This window comes from Postia placenta, assembly GCF_002117355.1.
Source record: "Postia placenta MAD-698-R-SB12 unplaced genomic scaffold POSPLAscaffold_5, whole genome shotgun sequence".
Classification (NCBI taxonomy): Eukaryota; Fungi; Basidiomycota; class Agaricomycetes; order Polyporales; family Adustoporiaceae; genus Rhodonia; species Rhodonia placenta.
In genome coordinates, this window is record NW_020169836.1 from 927732 (window position 1) to 943052 (window position 15321).

The 15321-nt window shown below is 53.9% G+C and overlaps 8 protein-coding genes across 8 annotated transcripts; 4 read left to right on the forward strand and 4 right to left on the reverse strand.

Annotated features, from left to right (window-relative positions):
- Positions 1 to 98: 98 nt before the first annotated feature.
- POSPLADRAFT_1055438 (hypothetical protein) lies at positions 99 to 509 on the reverse strand (the record flags this gene model as incomplete). Its single annotated transcript, XM_024480637.1, has 1 exon — positions 99 to 509. The coding sequence occupies one exon, from the start codon at positions 507 to 509 to the stop codon at positions 99 to 101; it is 411 nt and encodes a 136-aa protein (XP_024340168.1).
- A 198-nt stretch (positions 510 to 707) lies between these two features.
- Positions 708 to 1738, forward strand: POSPLADRAFT_1039514 (hypothetical protein; the record flags this gene model as incomplete). Its single annotated transcript, XM_024477558.1, is given in 5 exon segments — positions 708 to 893; positions 941 to 1366; positions 1483 to 1614; positions 1627 to 1656; positions 1690 to 1738. Coding segments are annotated over 3 exon segments (740 nt in total), but the record flags the coding sequence as incomplete, so codon positions are not given.
- Positions 1739 to 4730: 2992 nt separating this feature from the next.
- On the reverse strand, positions 4731 to 5290 carry POSPLADRAFT_1033030 (hypothetical protein; the record flags this gene model as incomplete). The annotated part of the gene is made up of 2 exons (XM_024476907.1): positions 4731 to 4803; positions 4890 to 5290. The coding sequence occupies 2 exons, from the start codon at positions 5288 to 5290 to the stop codon at positions 4731 to 4733; spliced, it is 474 nt and encodes a 157-aa protein (XP_024340170.1).
- Positions 5291 to 5628: 338 nt separating this feature from the next.
- On the reverse strand, positions 5629 to 6852 carry POSPLADRAFT_1055441 (hypothetical protein; the record flags this gene model as incomplete). Its single annotated transcript, XM_024480638.1, has 7 exons — positions 5629 to 5648; positions 5711 to 6097; positions 6151 to 6301; positions 6363 to 6533; positions 6591 to 6682; positions 6740 to 6780; positions 6839 to 6852. 7 exons carry the CDS (start codon positions 6850 to 6852, stop codon positions 5629 to 5631), a joined length of 876 nt encoding a protein of 291 aa, XP_024340171.1.
- Positions 6853 to 8413: 1561 nt separating this feature from the next.
- On the forward strand, positions 8414 to 9547 carry POSPLADRAFT_1033032 (hypothetical protein; the record flags this gene model as incomplete). Its single annotated transcript, XM_024476908.1, has 1 exon — positions 8414 to 9547. The coding sequence occupies one exon, from the start codon at positions 8414 to 8416 to the stop codon at positions 9545 to 9547; it is 1134 nt and encodes a 377-aa protein (XP_024340172.1).
- A 601-nt stretch (positions 9548 to 10148) lies between these two features.
- POSPLADRAFT_1045717 (hypothetical protein) lies at positions 10149 to 10623 on the forward strand (the record flags this gene model as incomplete). Its single annotated transcript, XM_024478839.1, has 4 exons — positions 10149 to 10217; positions 10276 to 10326; positions 10386 to 10476; positions 10541 to 10623. The coding sequence occupies 4 exons, from the start codon at positions 10149 to 10151 to the stop codon at positions 10621 to 10623; spliced, it is 294 nt and encodes a 97-aa protein (XP_024340173.1).
- A 1197-nt stretch (positions 10624 to 11820) lies between these two features.
- POSPLADRAFT_1045718 (hypothetical protein) lies at positions 11821 to 14039 on the forward strand (the record flags this gene model as incomplete). Its single annotated transcript, XM_024478840.1, has 11 exons — positions 11821 to 11876; positions 11944 to 12025; positions 12125 to 12126; positions 12289 to 12397; positions 12461 to 12478; positions 12844 to 12916; positions 12993 to 13084; positions 13244 to 13350; positions 13411 to 13438; positions 13491 to 13548; positions 13873 to 14039. 11 exons carry the CDS (start codon positions 11821 to 11823, stop codon positions 14037 to 14039), a joined length of 792 nt encoding a protein of 263 aa, XP_024340174.1.
- Positions 14040 to 14362: 323 nt separating this feature from the next.
- POSPLADRAFT_1138904 (hypothetical protein) lies at positions 14363 to 15119 on the reverse strand (the record flags this gene model as incomplete). The annotated part of the gene is made up of 2 exons (XM_024484963.1): positions 14363 to 14459; positions 15022 to 15119. The coding sequence occupies 2 exons, from the start codon at positions 15117 to 15119 to the stop codon at positions 14363 to 14365; spliced, it is 195 nt and encodes a 64-aa protein (XP_024340175.1).
- Positions 15120 to 15321: the final 202 nt, after the last annotated feature.

The window sequence follows — 15321 nt, forward strand, 5'->3', positions numbered from 1 at the left end:
ACTGATGCGCGGTGTAGATTACGCTGAATGCAGCAGCAGAAACGACGGACCGGATTCAGAGGGACGTGCCGCATGCAGGGTCATGTTCAGGGGATGGTTCACGCAATCACCGAGAATGCGCGGACGTGGTGACGGCAAGCGAAGAGGCGTGCTGAGGGGTATGTGTGCGCGCCAGGCAGGGCCATGAGAAAGACGGGCTCGATGCGGGATCGGCGCCAGGGCTGCGAGGGGGAGAGAGTGTGGGAGAACATTCGCGCAGCGCCTATCATGTGGGTGTGGCCGGGGCGCGGGACAATAAGGACGCATATGGGCGGGAGCGCGGTGCCCAATGCGGAAGGGCATCCTTTTGCGGGCGTGACTTCCCGCCGTCTGACGTCATGGGTGAGCTTGGCGGATCCGGGCGTTGCGGCGGATGGATTGGCCTCGCAGGGTCTGGTTTCTGATGACAGCGCCAGGGCGTGCAGCGTGTGCTCGCCCAACGCGGGCAGGTCGTCCCACGCAGACGCCATCGATGAGCGCGGTGGCGGGCGTTCTGCCCTTCCAGAAAGTCGCCGCTGCAGCACTGTCAAGTGACGCGCTCTGCCATTACGCCAGGGCGCTGACGCTGTCTGACGCATGCGACCGTTATGGCAGCTCTTTCCTCCTGCGTGGCGCCTGCTGTGCTATATAACCGCCGCACCGCCGTCCGACTCGCCCCACCACCACTTGCATGTGCTTCCCCACCAAGCGTACAAAGAACGCCCTCTCCGACGACGACGACAAGCCAACCAAGGCCGCCGTAAAACCCGCCTCCACCCCCGCACCCGCACCCGCTACCATCACTACCACCATCCCAGCCATGGCCCCTAAGATCGCCATCGTCATCTACTCCATGTACGGCCACATCGCCACCCGTGAGTGCCCTCCCCCGCCCTCTGCGCGCCCACTAACCCCCCTGCAGTCGCCGAGACCGTCAAGTCCGGCGTCGAGGCCGCCGGCGGCTCCGCCACCATCTACCAGATCGCCGAGACGCTCTCCGAGGACATCCTCAAGCTCATGCACGCCCCCGCCAAGCCCGCCTACCCCATCCTCGCGCCCGCCGACCTCCCCCAGTTCGACGCCTTCCTCTTCGGCATCCCCACCCGCTACGGCACCATGCCCGCCCAGTTCAAGGCCTTCTGGGACGCCACCGGCTCCCTCTGGGCCCAGGGCAGCCTCGCCGGCAAGTACGTCTCCGTCTTCATCTCCACCGGCACCCCCGGCGGCGGCCAGGAGGCCACCGCCATCGGCTGCCTCTCCACCTTCGTCCACCACGGCATGATCTTCGTGCCCCTCGGCTACAGCAAGACCTTCGGCCAGCTCGCCAACCTCACCGAGGTCCGCGGTGGTGAGTGCCCCTCTTTGCCGTCGCCTGCGCACGCATACACCCCCACCCCCACCCCTCTTTTTTTCGCGCATATACCCGTCTCTCGAACGCACGCTCACATCCCCTCCCGCACACAGGCTCGCCCTGGGGCGCCGGCACCTTCGCAGGCCCCGACGGCTCGCGCAGCCCGAGTGCGCTCGAGCTCGAGCTCGCCAAGCTGCAGGGCGAGCACTTCTACAGCGTCGTCTCCAAGGTCTCCTTCTGAGCGGCCCCCTCCGCCGTCTCCCTCTCCTTCTGCTGCGCCGTAAAGCTGTCTGTCCGGACCGAACATTACCTGTTCCTGTTGTATCCGTAGAGTCGCATTTTATTACCATCGCAAGTTGTTCTCGTCTTTCGTGCGTGGTGCGCTTGGCGTCACGCGTGCTGCGCGCGGCATTTGAGCTCCCGTCTTTCCCATCGTGAGCTGTTGATAGTCCGCAGCGGACGACCCGAGCTAGTGGTTAGGCGCACCGCACTTACGCGGGTCCGCGCACGCGCAGCCACTCGTCCCCGCCCGCATGACCCGCGACCCGGGGCGCGTGCACAGGGGAGGCGCTCGATAGCCCTCGCCAGCCGCACTACTTACATTAATATTCCCGTTGCTGTATATGGCGACCGCCGCCCACGCACAGCTGGACTGTCCATCAGCGCGCGCGATGGGCCCGCAGTGATCCCGCGCGCGGGGTAGCGGCGGACGCGGAGGGGCCTTGGCGCCTCCCGCGCGACTTGCATCCCCTGGCGCCCCCGCGCGACTGCGTCTCCTGGCGCCCGGGCGGCGCGCGCCCCGATGCGTGTGCATGTATGTATGTATGTATGTATGTACGTATGTATGTGCTGTGTAGTGCCGCCGTGCGCGGGGGCCGGGCACCTGGGCGCTGGACGGGAGGCGGGGGGGGGGGGGGCAGGTGCGGCAGCGACGTGGTCCTGAAATGGACGGGCGTAATACTGAGGTGGCCGGACGACCGCGGGCGCGATGGGGAGGACGCGCCGCGCGGGACGCGGGACGCGCCTGCCAGCACCAAGACGCACGCTGCGCGAGCATCGCTACCGGTGCGCGTCGCGCGGCGACCGCTCATGTCAATGTCGAGCCCCCCCCTCCTCCCCCAACGGGGGGGGTGCGTGCACGGCCCGGCCCCGCGGAAGCGGGGGTTCTGCGTAAGCCCGCGGCGAGGCGCCATCGACCGCAGGACCGGGGACGGCGTCGCGGGGCCCGACGCGCAGCGCAGCGCGGAGCGCGGTACGGGGCTATCATAGTGCAGAGTCGCAGCCGCGAGGGTCTCTGTCTGCTCGGTGCTCACAGCCACAGAGCGACTCGAACGGGCGCGACCCGCTCGATGCGGCGCAAGGCCGTGTGCATCGTTGGACTTGGACGCAATGCAGGGGGGAGGGGCTCGGCTGCGCGAACAGCGGCAGCAGGGAGCGCAGCGCAGGGTGGCCAGCCTGGCTGAGGCGATCCGTGGTCAGACGGCACGTCGTGGCGGCGCTAGCGGGAACGAGGACGTACCTTCGGAGGCGGGACCCGCTGTGGCTGCAGGCACGGCGGGAGGCACGATGCCTCGCCTGGTATTGCGTTGCCCACGCGAGCGATGCCCGTCCTTACGGCGCGGGCATGTACTGATGAACCCGCGCCGGGCACTCTCTCGGTCGGTGCGCGTGCACGTCTCTCTCGGTCTACGGTGACAGAGCTACGCAGTGTGCACTACTCTACTCGGAGCTGCGGTCCCGCCCCCCAGACGTCCACGTACGGAGGCTCACACCCCGTTCTGCGTCCTACGACGATGCGCGCTATCTACGCCGAGTCTTAGGACTAGCCGCGACCGGCGACGGGGAGGCGAGTGCAAGCGACGAACGCTGCAGAGAGGAAAAATTGAGCGGGCTGCCCGCGATGCGCCGCATGCGGATGATCAGATCAGATCAGAGGATACGAGGCTGGCTAAGGAGAGGGGGCTAGGGATGTCGATTAGCGAGAGATCAGACGCGCTATGCGGTCACGAGATCATACTGAGCGAGACGTACGAGCGCGCGGGTTGAGTGTGGCGCAACGACGGACATCTGGGTTACAGCGAGGGTCGTCAGTAATGAAGACCGCCGAATGAGAAGCGCTAGATACCGCACCACAACCCATGGCCTCGTACAGACACGCCAACGCGTTGGGTTTGTATGTATCTGAAAGAAAAAGACAAAGGGAAGAATGCGAGCGCGAACGCTGCAGGGTGGAAAAAATTGTCAGGGACTCGGAGAGCCCACTATAGCCCGTCACGCGAGCTAGCTGTGCGAGACTTTCAGCGTGTCCAAGACAGGTAAGGATCAGAGAGAGAGAAAGAAGCGTACCGTACCGTTGCTCGATTTGCTGACTCGGTCGAGAGAACATACAAGAGCGGCCGTTCTCTTGTATACCCTACCAGCCGAGGTCTTCGTCGAGATGTGAACGCGGCGGCGACAATGAACTGATTCTGCATATCATCAGATCAGGGCCAGAACGGTACAATTGACGCATACCTAGCAAAAGCGGGGGCCGTCTCTCCAGAGTATAGTAGGTCTGAAGTGGTAACGCGATGAGTTCTAGCATCTGCGAATAGTAGAGAGCGTAAATGATATTTGTGTCCTGATATAATTTATGAGTACGTTGTCGAAGTGATAAACACAGAACGTACCTGCGACAAACGAAATGCCATCGACGACGCTCCATGTCATACGAGGACTGCAATGAAGTACTCAGAGTGCTGACTTGGACATAGATACCGGGCACAAATGACTATACCGCTGTCGGCGACGCCACACTTTTTGCGACTGCTCGTCTTGCTTACACCATTGTGGAACGTCTACTACCTGATTGGAAGAAGATACTGTTGGGGACCGGGACCGATCAATGACCATGACTATAAGAGATGAAATCAAAAGGCCGTTTGAGGGAGCGAGACGTGGAGGTCATCAGGGGGCATGGAATCCCTTCACTCCGACGCCTCGCCGGACCCCAGCGGGCTATACCTGGCCGAATGATCTTCGGGTCCTGTAGGTCTTGAAACTGTCTCGCGCGCGCATCGTATTGTCCATTTCGGTTCCTGTAGAGAGGCGACAAAGAATAGAAGGCTGTCAGCGTGCGCATGCGATTGTACATTTATTGCTTTATGGTTTTGAGCTTTTTTGTCCGAATCTTATGACTTTTCTCGATAAGGGAAAGAGAAGGAAGAGGAGAAACGAGAAGAATTGTCAACGATCATGGCCCCCGCCATATCACGCTGTATTGTATTTGTTTTAGCGGCTACCCTGGCCTCAACCGGCAGCCGATATTCGGGATACCCGGGCAGTCATGCATGGAGCTCGCGCCAGGCAGACCGCCCAGCCCTCACCAGCAGCCAGCGTCGTCGGCCCCCCATCCGCTCTTTCCAGACGACGCGAACGGCGCCGCACCCGCCTGCCTATAAGTCGGCAGTACCGCGGCATACAACGCCTTCGACGCCGCCACACGTCCCGAAGCAAAGCATGCACTCAAAGACCACGGTACCTGATGGCCTCGTCGCTCTGCGCATCCTTCAGCGAGACAAGAGTCATCTTGCCGTGCGTGAGGCCGATCGCGCAGACGGTCCGGTCCACCTCGGCGTCCTTGCCGTCCACGCGCCAGAAGCGACGCGAACGCATACGGTCCTTGAGGGGTGCCTTGGTCTGCTTGATGCCGCGGATGGTGTAGGTGAGATGGGCGGGCACGTACGCGTCGAGCTCTTCGCAGTAGCGCGCGCCATCGGGGGCCACCTTCATCTTCCACGGCATGCCGGCCTCGTGCTCGGGGACAGGTCCGAAGTTCTGCTCCGAGGCCTTCGGCAGAGGTACGTAAAATTCCCGAGGGACGCACTTGCCGACGGTCTCGTCGTAGAGGTAGTAGCTGAAGCGTGCGTAATTCACGGACATGATGGCGTGATATGTGTGGTATATGCGCGTGCAAAATGCAGTGCAGGTGGTGGTATGCGGGAAATAGGTGAAGGGAGGGGAAACGGGCGGAAGGCGCATTATAAACTGACCTCACGATCTTGACTGGTTAGGTCTTGGTCCAATCGTTGTCCAATGTTGCGCCGACCGGCTTTTGAGTTAAAACCATAATCCTTACAGGACGATCAGACCGAATCCATATGCAATGCAGTGTCATGATCTGCGATGCTCGATAGCAAATGAGTAGAAAATACAGCGGTAAAAGATACAACTGTAGAGATCACGAGAGACGTGGACTATAGAAACATAGCACTTCAATCTTATCTCTGTTCCCTTGGCTCTGCAACAAGTAATCATGGTTAGTGTAATGGTCAGAGCGAAGGGCTGCATGGAGTGACTAACGTGACCACTGGACATTCAGGATGAGGTTGTCGTAACCAAAACCATGCATCTTCTCCATCGCCTTCTGCGCATGCGCTCGCTCCTCGAAGCTGACGAACGCAAAGCCCTTGCCTGCACCCGTCTCGCGGTCGCGACCGACATATACCCTCGCCACGCGGCCGAATCGGGCGAAGAGGTCACGCAGATCGTTCTCCTGCGTATCCTCAGAAATGTTGGTGACACGCAAGGTTGGAAGGTCGTCGCGATTGCCCCCTGGCCGTGACATTGACTCGCCAGGGCCCCGCGCACCACGCATGGACGGCGGGACGTACTTGCCACCGGTGGTCGGGGCAGCAGCAGGCTCCGCAGGGGCGCCAGTGTCGTCGCCGCCGCCGAATGGAGGGGTATCTAAAATCATGTCAACCTGGCTGACTGGGGTAGAAATACTGAAAGAGGCCGACCTGCGCCATCCAGCCCAGGAAGTTGGTCCTTGTATGGACACTTTGCAGTGAAGTGATCGCCCTTGCACAATCGACACACGACCTTGCCAGCACCTGCGCGGGCAAGGTTGCTCTTGATCGCCTGCTCGGCAGACTGCTCAGGTTCTGACGACTGCAGGGTAGAGCAACACATCAGGAATAAGTATGAGTGACGCAAATTTGGTTTGACGCACCTTGTTTCCAGCACTGAGCTTAAGTACGACATTCTCGCCGACCGTCGTCGTTGCTCGATCAGGACCAGGCTTGTTGCCCTTTTCCTGTCCAAATTTCGACCATGTCTTACGCTCCGCAACGCTGTGGTCGACGACGGCCTTTTGAAGCGTTCTCTTTGTCTTTTTCGTGATCTGTTATCCAAACCGATGGGTGCTCTGCGGACACACTTGAGGGAAGGTTTTACGCACCTTCACCTTCTTGCCTTCATCGTTGATCGTATACTCAACCGTAATCCGGATGCCATTCTCATCAACATAATCTTCACCCTTAGGAGGCTGCTCTAAAGGAGGATATCCTGAGTTCAGCGAGAGAGAGACCTAGCGCAAGAAAGACTTACCGAGCTCATCGACATCGTCTGCCCAGGAAGTTTTCGTGGCCCTGCCCAGATGGTAAACGTCACTATACCACTCGCATTAGAGGAATCCGTGATTCATACGTTGCAGTTGCCATGTTCGCCGACGGTCAAGAGTGCAGAGGACGAGAGCAAAGGAGAGGCAGAAGCAGGTCGTTCGCAAACTGAGCGGCTATAGACCCACTGCTTATCGAGATAATAAGTATTGCATTCCCACGCATACAGTTGGCGCGCATACGGTTGGCGGGTGGGCGCAGGTCAAGATATGGTAACTAGATATGGGGTCCTGCCTCGGGTGGTATCCCGTGATAGATCTCAGCGTGACAGAGCCTCACACGGACCATTACGTAATCCAAACAAGGGCTGAATTCTGCTTGACGGCATCGGCGGCATGGGAGATGAAGGTATGAGCAGTGTTCGCGCCATATGATACAAACAAATGAGTCACTCGCTGCTCAGGAATAATATGCGAGCACTGAGATCTGAAGGTTTGAGGTGCGACGGCGCAAAGTGTACTAAGCCAATGTCCGATTACGTAAGGTCCTGCTTCGAGTTTGTAAATATACACGTCTTTCACCTCCATGTATATCTCCCTCTAGCCTGGTACTTTCTCCTTCTAAGGTACAATTTGAGTAGATATAGCCGCTTTCAATACAGTAGTAAATGTGCATCATGATGTGCTTGAGAATATTAGTAGAGTTGCACATATACAGGCTGGCACACTTAAGTTGTGTACGACACGCCAAGTAAATGCAAACGATTATTTTCTGATACCATATGCTCATGATCAGCCATCTTATCATGATAATTGTCTTAGGTACATACTCTATTTTGGTATTCCAATGGACGATTTGCTTGCCAAAGGTATCTTATGTAAGCATGATATAAGGAAAATATTTAGACCATTACACTGCATGCAGTAATCAATTTTCTAGTATAAGAAATTAGATTAAAACTAAAGAAAAGTTGATTTACCTAATCAGTATTCTGGCGCCTAATATGGAAGTGAAATCGAAGGAAAATCGATTATGTAATCCATTTTCTATTGTCTCTTTCAATGTTTCTTTGAATTCTCTTCGATTTCCATTAGATTTCTACATCAATAAGACTCAATAGGTCCTATTCACTTTTAATTTAATTTCAAATCAATATTTGTGCAAGAAAATTGATTACTGCATGCAGTGTTACTATCACTAGACGTTACAACTTAGTCACTCTGAGGACCCCGGCAAGACCCGATCAGTGGCTGAGGCACGAAGTTAGACCTGCGCCCACCCGCCAACCGTACGCGCAATTGATTTGTCAACCTCACTCATCCACTCGTCAATCATCCCACTTTATTGACTGTCAAGATTCCAAGCGGAAATAAAGCGGGCTTTTAGAATGCTTAATGATACATGATATGGTATAGGAAGTAATCCTTTGTGCGATCTTACCCCTGGGTTAGGACTAGTACTCGCTGACAAGCGGCCCCAGTTCGCTCCCTTTCGCTCCTTCGGCTATTGTAATTGACGCAGTCCATCGCCGTTATTGTGCAGAGCCAGTGCCATTTGTAAGTACGGAAATCAGCACGTTGTCCAGTAACTTCCACCGCCCATATACAGATTTTCAGAGTCCAGTCTTCCACGGGCGGTGCTCTTCTCAATCCTTGTTGCCAACATGCTCTGGAGGAGCATACATATATTCCCCCTTGCGCTCACGAAGACTTTGCTCGATTATGTGCAGTTAATCACTGGCGTTTCACTTTTTGTTCGTCGACGCGATCACTTCACTCCTCATCCGTCAGCTGGCTTCGAAGGCTATTACACTCGTACCCAGCTCGACGATGGCGGAACCCTTGCGACTATATTCTGCTGCGTCAGGGGCGCGAAGACGCGCGAGAACCTAGTATGCGTCATGTACCAGCCAGGTAGCAACAGCATCTTGCCGCCCTTCAAGTACGAGTTTTACCCCGATCGCATCGATACCACTGTCCATCCGCTTGCTCGTCCTGAATATGATCGGGCTTTCAAACTCTCAGCAGAAGACATAGGAACGATGGAGGTCACGTCGACTAGCATACATTACACGATCTCCGTGCCACAGCTGGAGTTCCACGTTGATCTTCGTCTCACAAAGGATACGCCTTGGTCGTACGAGCGTCCGCTCGATGGTCCTATGGGCCCGCTTCTCCACCTATCGGACTTTCTGCCCCTCAACTGGCATGTCCGCTCAACGGCGAGCAATGCAGAGTGCAGCATTACACGTGCCGGCCAAACACAGCGTGGCAAGGGGACTGCTCACGTCGAAAAGAACTGGGGGCGATCCTTTCCTTCTGGCTGGATCTGGAGCCAAGCATCCGGCCCAATGGGAAGCACATTTTGCCTTGCCGGCGGCGACGCTTTATACGGCGTCCAGTCCTATCTCATTGGTTATCGTTCCCCGCGGCTCCAGTGGGACTTCAGGCCGCCTTTCACTTTTGCCATCGGACGGTTTTCACCCTATATGCGGGTTGAGCATAACAGTGTGTCAGGTACGTTCAACCTGGAGACCAAGACCTTCACAAGGAAGCTCGCCGTCAGCATTGCCGCCTCGCCAGACTCGTTTATTGGGCTTCCAGCTCCTTTGCAAGAAGGGCACCGCCCGGCCTTTGCCTTCGAGAGTTTCGAGGCATCAATCTCGATTGCCTTGTGGGAGCGACGGTGGCCATGGCAAGACTGGAGGCTGGTAGAGACTATTTGGAAGGAAACGCCCTGCACTGCTCTTGAATTTGGCGGCGACTTCTCGCATCGTACTCAAGCCAATCAAGACTAGTGTCGCGTATGCAGCTTTGGCCGCTTGATCGGAAGGTATGGTGTAAGTATCCTTCTCCATGACGTCATTCTCATGGTCCCGCCCGCCCTGAGAGCAGACGCGAAGCTACCGCCATCAAGTTCGAGGCTTATGTCTCCAACTGGCCGCGGTGTCAGGGCGCTTCAAGTTGTCGACTGCGGTATTGGGGATCGGTTCGGCCAGTCTCTTTCTTTTAAGAGAACAAATTATGTTGTCGGTAGAGCCCTGGTTCAATTCAGAAGGCCTTGCGTCGGTGTTCGTGCAATTGTGTTCGAAATCACACAGTGTGTTCCATGCAATGGCGCCCACGTGACAGCCTGGATACTACAAAGGGGATCGAAGGCGGCCTAGGACTGACGGGACTGGGGGTCATCTGCCTCCAGAGTCTGTCAGATGCCCAGCTCACTCCAAGCTTCCTAGGTCAGGAGCCGCAGGTACCCAGGAAACTTCCGCTTCTCCCTGATAACCTATATAAAATGCCGCAGCGCGCTCTCACCTGCCTTCAATCTTGCACCCGCACGCGACTAACCCGGCATAGCCCCTATCGTGCTCTATCCTTTCAGTCCATCCCTTCTTGTCCACCATGTCAGACACGAGCGCAAACTCCGTTGAGATTAACGACGCTCTTTTCTGCCAGCACTTCAAGGAAGTCGTAAGTATAGGCACTCACCGGCGCCACGGAGGCAATCCTTACCCGGTACGATCTGCAGTGCGCTGTATGCTCGTTCGATGGGCGGGAAGAGAATGATGCATTCTTTGGTGTACGTATGCTCGTCTATCTCGAGAACCCCTATCTGAGGTATGATGACCTTGGGGACAGTTCGATCCGATTGACCGCGAAGGTCTTGAGGCCCCGCCGTCGAGTGTGAACAAGGAGGGCCAGCACCAGTGCAAGAAGCACGGTTCTACTGGTAAGTGTCTTCGTCAGCTACTGCGATTTTCTCTCTCATTAATTATTATCCCGATGCTGTGCAGCATGTAGTCAATGCTATGGGTGGAAGAAACAAATCACGCGGGCCAGAACAGCGGCCAAGAAGGCCGGAAAGAAGTCGTCCTGAGAGTGCGCGGAGGCATCCTGACACGATATCTTCTTCACCTGTGCCTCAACACAAATGTACAACATCTTTCCACATGCATTCTCGACGTCTCGATGTGCGGACGCGGGTTTTGATACATGCCAATCATGATCTTCAATTATTCTCTCGTGTTCACATTCTTGGGTGTAGGGTATGGCTTCAAGATGGGAATGTAGTTTCTTTTTCTCCTACTTCTGAAATGTGAAGGTGAATGAGAAAATGATCGGCTATAGCCCGGACTTATAAATCTGTCTACTCAACACAGAACAGAGATACTACCATCATCTTCGTACTTGTGTTATCACTCCATAATGGCACGCATAGCATTGCGCTGAACACTAGAATCCTGCTCCGAGAGCCGGGTAAGCATCGGGGCGCCTCGATGGGACCAACGCGACTGACGCGACGCGTTAATCACATGCTATCGAGGGTAGACGCTTGAAAAATCCCGATGTTACTCCGGCGTGCACCACCTTTGCTTTGAGACCGTGAAGCTTGAAGCCCTATCCGCTTGCATAATTTCGCGCTAAACCTGTGTACAGGCACTGCACTTCATCGATCCTGGTTGACACCCGGATCCGAGCAAATTTTCTATGCTTGTGCTCACTGTTGTGGTATCGCGTTCAGTCAAGCTCAGCACTATTTGGTGAATCACACCTACTCATTCCTGCTTCGTCTACGATCCTCATCGACTTGCGCATTCTATCACCAAAAGACAATGTTTGTCTACGTTGAATACGCCCGTGAGGTCAGCCCGCTATTACGGACCTGAGGACTCATGAAATTGCGACCATAGTTTCTAATTCTAGCGCTCGCTCCTCGGCCAGAACATGTCTCAAGCACAGCCGTCGGAGACCTTACGTCGGACGCCCTAGGACTCCAAAAATATACATAGGTTCAAGCCTCGTAGCGCTTGACATCTCTCAAGGTGTCACATTGTACATAGGTACTTGTGTACTCTATCGGGACTCCTTATGGTTATTAGAAGAATGAGAAGGTCTATGCGCTGGAAACATCAGCGCCCACCATTCACATTATCATAAAAATCCATCTCGGTGCGAATATCCCGATACCGCAAATGATGAACGAGTAACTCATACTATAATCAACGTGTGGTGTCTTCAGAAGTTCCACGCGATGCATATAAGGCGCAACCCTGAGGCCAAGTACTGAACTCACATGGCTTTCCCTAGTGCTACCCTCTGGCCCACCGGTATTTTTGCCACTACCTTTGTGTTTAATTATCCGCTTCGTTCTCGCAATCCTTTGCATCTCGCGTCTGAGGAACATTCGTGTTCTTAGAAAGCCTTTCGTGAATGGCTACCTCAAACAATATTGCACCGACCATTGGAGCTATGCTAATTGGCATATTGTTGTCCGCAATGTATGTCCGATGACTGATACCTTGCCATTACACTACTAATATTAACTCCTTGTATCGCTCAAACTAACGGTCAGACTACACGGAGTGACAAATCTGCAGGTGTACGTGTATTACACCAATTACGTGAACGATCGTAGGTGGATCAAAATAACCGTTTGTCATCTCTGGCATGTATCATAAATTCATGCCTCATATTTCCATACTCATTTAGGACGCACTTCTTTGATGTGTCGATGACTGGAATCCCTCATTTTCACTTGCAGGGTTCTCGACACACTATGCGTCGTTATTTCGTTCCATATCGTCTACTATTATGTCATCACTAGCTACAGCAACCCCTCTAACTTGCTGATGGGTGTGTGGAGCTTCAAGGTGAGCTATATACAACTGGCACCTGTAACGCACGATGTTGATCGTTCTCCGTTCTCTGAATAGGCTCATCAAGTTGCAGGCGTGAGTAATTCCCGCTTAGAAGTCATCTGTTGGCTGAGAAAAATGCCGATAGGCTGTGAGCATTTCCTTAGTACAAACGTGAGGGTTGGCTGTCGTGGCAACTCTCAAGCACATGCTAAATGATACGTGACAGGCTGTATGCGATTCGCATTTGGACGCGTACATTCTTTCCTACTGAGTCTGCCCGCGAGGGATTTACATTGAGTTATCAGCGTACTCGGCAATGAATCAAGCAACGCGCTTGACCTGATATATTATCCCCCTTATGATTGTGGGTCCTGTTATTCTCCCTCGGACATTTCGCCCAGAATGAATCAAGTTCCACGTTGATAGGCTTTGTTTGTCTGCCTTGGCTTTGATAAGAGATCTACTTCGATATTACTATTGCCCTCTTTCCCTATCTTACGGGTGTGTTCCGTATCGTAGCTGCTACAATCGGTAAGTTATCCTTATACCGACTATAGCTCGGGATGGATTTGTTGATCTTTCCCTAGCTGTATCATACGAAATGTAGGTATGGGCGCGCTCATTTGTTTGTATCATACGCTGAGAAGCACTAGATGTGTTGGTCAGAACGCAGGCGCGAGTACATTGCTTGCACGGCAGGTAAGTTCACTTGCCGTTGGCGTTGCGGACGTCACAACAAGTAGTTCCCGCAGTGGATCACGGTTTATCCGCTATCAGTGTATACTGGAATAGATGCAGTGATCACCACATCGCAATACTGGACCCTGTATCACAATCGTACTGGCTTGCGTCGGTCAGTATCCATCCGCGTTACGAGGACTGCCGGCTAACTCCGAAACGAGTAGCACGGATTCGATTATCACTATCATCATGATTTATACCCTGAACACGGGAGCCCTCACCAGGTGTGTCTGTTCAGAGCTATGTAGTCCTTCGCAAATATTTAACAAACCTCTGCGAACCAGCCTATGTTCTCTCGCAGGAATCATTGGCGTAAGCTTCAAGTTTCAGATGTAGTGTCGCTCACCTACACTGTTGCGTCCAGATCAAAATAGGACCTCACACCTACGCCATAGCCGCTATCGAGATCTCGCTGGCAAAACGTATGAGCGATACAGCTGTCTCCTGATGCATTACTTCATATTGACCTGTTGGAATTCTGTGAATCCCTTCGTGGCGATGCAAGTTTGCTCTTGTGCGCGTGAACATCATGTTCAGTTCTGACTTTGGCTTCGATACAGGCTCAGTGCCCGGAAATCACTACGTGAAATCAGCATAATGACCAGCAGCGATTTTTTCCTAGGTCCCTTTGACGCTTCGTCTAGAGATCTCGAGATTCAAAAGTCACTGGTAACGTGCGGAGAATACTCTATACGATGCCAAATCGGAGAAGGACCACGGATGCTTGATGCACACTCGCTTCATAGCCATGTCCCTCTCGAAGGGCATAGGTTTCCTAGCGACACGCCTACGACTCAGTTATATGTCTCCTCCACTCCGCGCTTTCCGGCAGAAGTTCATACAGATGGCGTTGACGTTGCTCCGCATTGGACGGCTGTCTATAGAGGCGAAGGCGCCCCTCGTAAGTCTTTGATTCGCATGCGCTCTGTAATCCATGTTCAGGTTGTCTAACTCCCATGGATGTATTCGAAAGGTTACAAAACTCATCTATAAATAGACGTCAAACGTTGTAGTGCAACGCAGATATTTTGCGGGTGGTTATACAATATTTGATTGCACTATACTCATCCCATGTCAACACGGACGCACGAAATGAGTTCAACGTTGACGTGCTGAAATAGAATTTGAACCAGCCAAGAGTATGTGGATGCAATCGGCATTGTATGCTAGCTTGCGAAAATAGATAATGTCACCCGATTACACAATCCGGTCATTTCATCTACCGCATCTGTCAAATCAAGGTTGCACACCGGTCCACACAATTAGAAACAGCTCTCCCTCGCCGTGGATTGTTTCGAACATCCGACCACTGACTTTGGAACACAAACAGAGCCTATGAAAAATGCATACAGCAAATTATCTCATGTTTCCTTAGCTAGCCCACCTCAGTGAACTTTCAGCTTCATGCGCACTCGAAATGTGCTCGAAGTGGCGATTATGTCATGCAAGCATCCTGAAGGGTCTGCTAGCATACACTCCAAGCAATAATACGTTTATACTATTTCTCAATGATCACCCGATAAAATGTCAAACCACCGGTGAGGCTACGCATTTGATATCAAGGGTAGCTACTGCGGGCGCCCCACTTAGACATCTATAAATGGTTCTTAGACCTGACTAATCGGCGACGGTCGCCGGTTCTCACGTGCGTTGGCCCACTGGCGCTCGCCCGAGAGGACACCCGAGCGAGATGGGACGTACGGGATGCGAAGTACTACATGTAGTATTTTTAATATATAGGGGTTATTTGGAGGGTTTGAATAGTCCAATAAGCGTAATATCTGATGAAGAGAGTGAGCCATTCTTCAATGTGTGGACAGGAGTGTACTCTACTCATGACAGGATTGTGCGGCAGGCGGGACAGGATCTCCGGCAGCTAGAACCGGATCACTGACGGGGGCGGACCAAAACGAGTGCCGGGGCGCGCGTCAGGGTGGTTTGGCCCGGGCAGGAAGCTTATCTGATTTGACCGATTTGCGATTCCAAATGACATTATCTACTCACGCTGCTAGCTTAGCAGGCCGGGAGAATTTTATGTCTTAATACATAACATTGCCTCAATTCTTATGGTCAAGACTGGGACCAGTCAGGGATTCTGAGTTTCCAACATCGGCCGATCAGAGACGATCTTATGATATGTGGTCAAGGCTCAGCCCGATATTTCGCCTGGCCGTGACTAAAACACATTTGGGAGT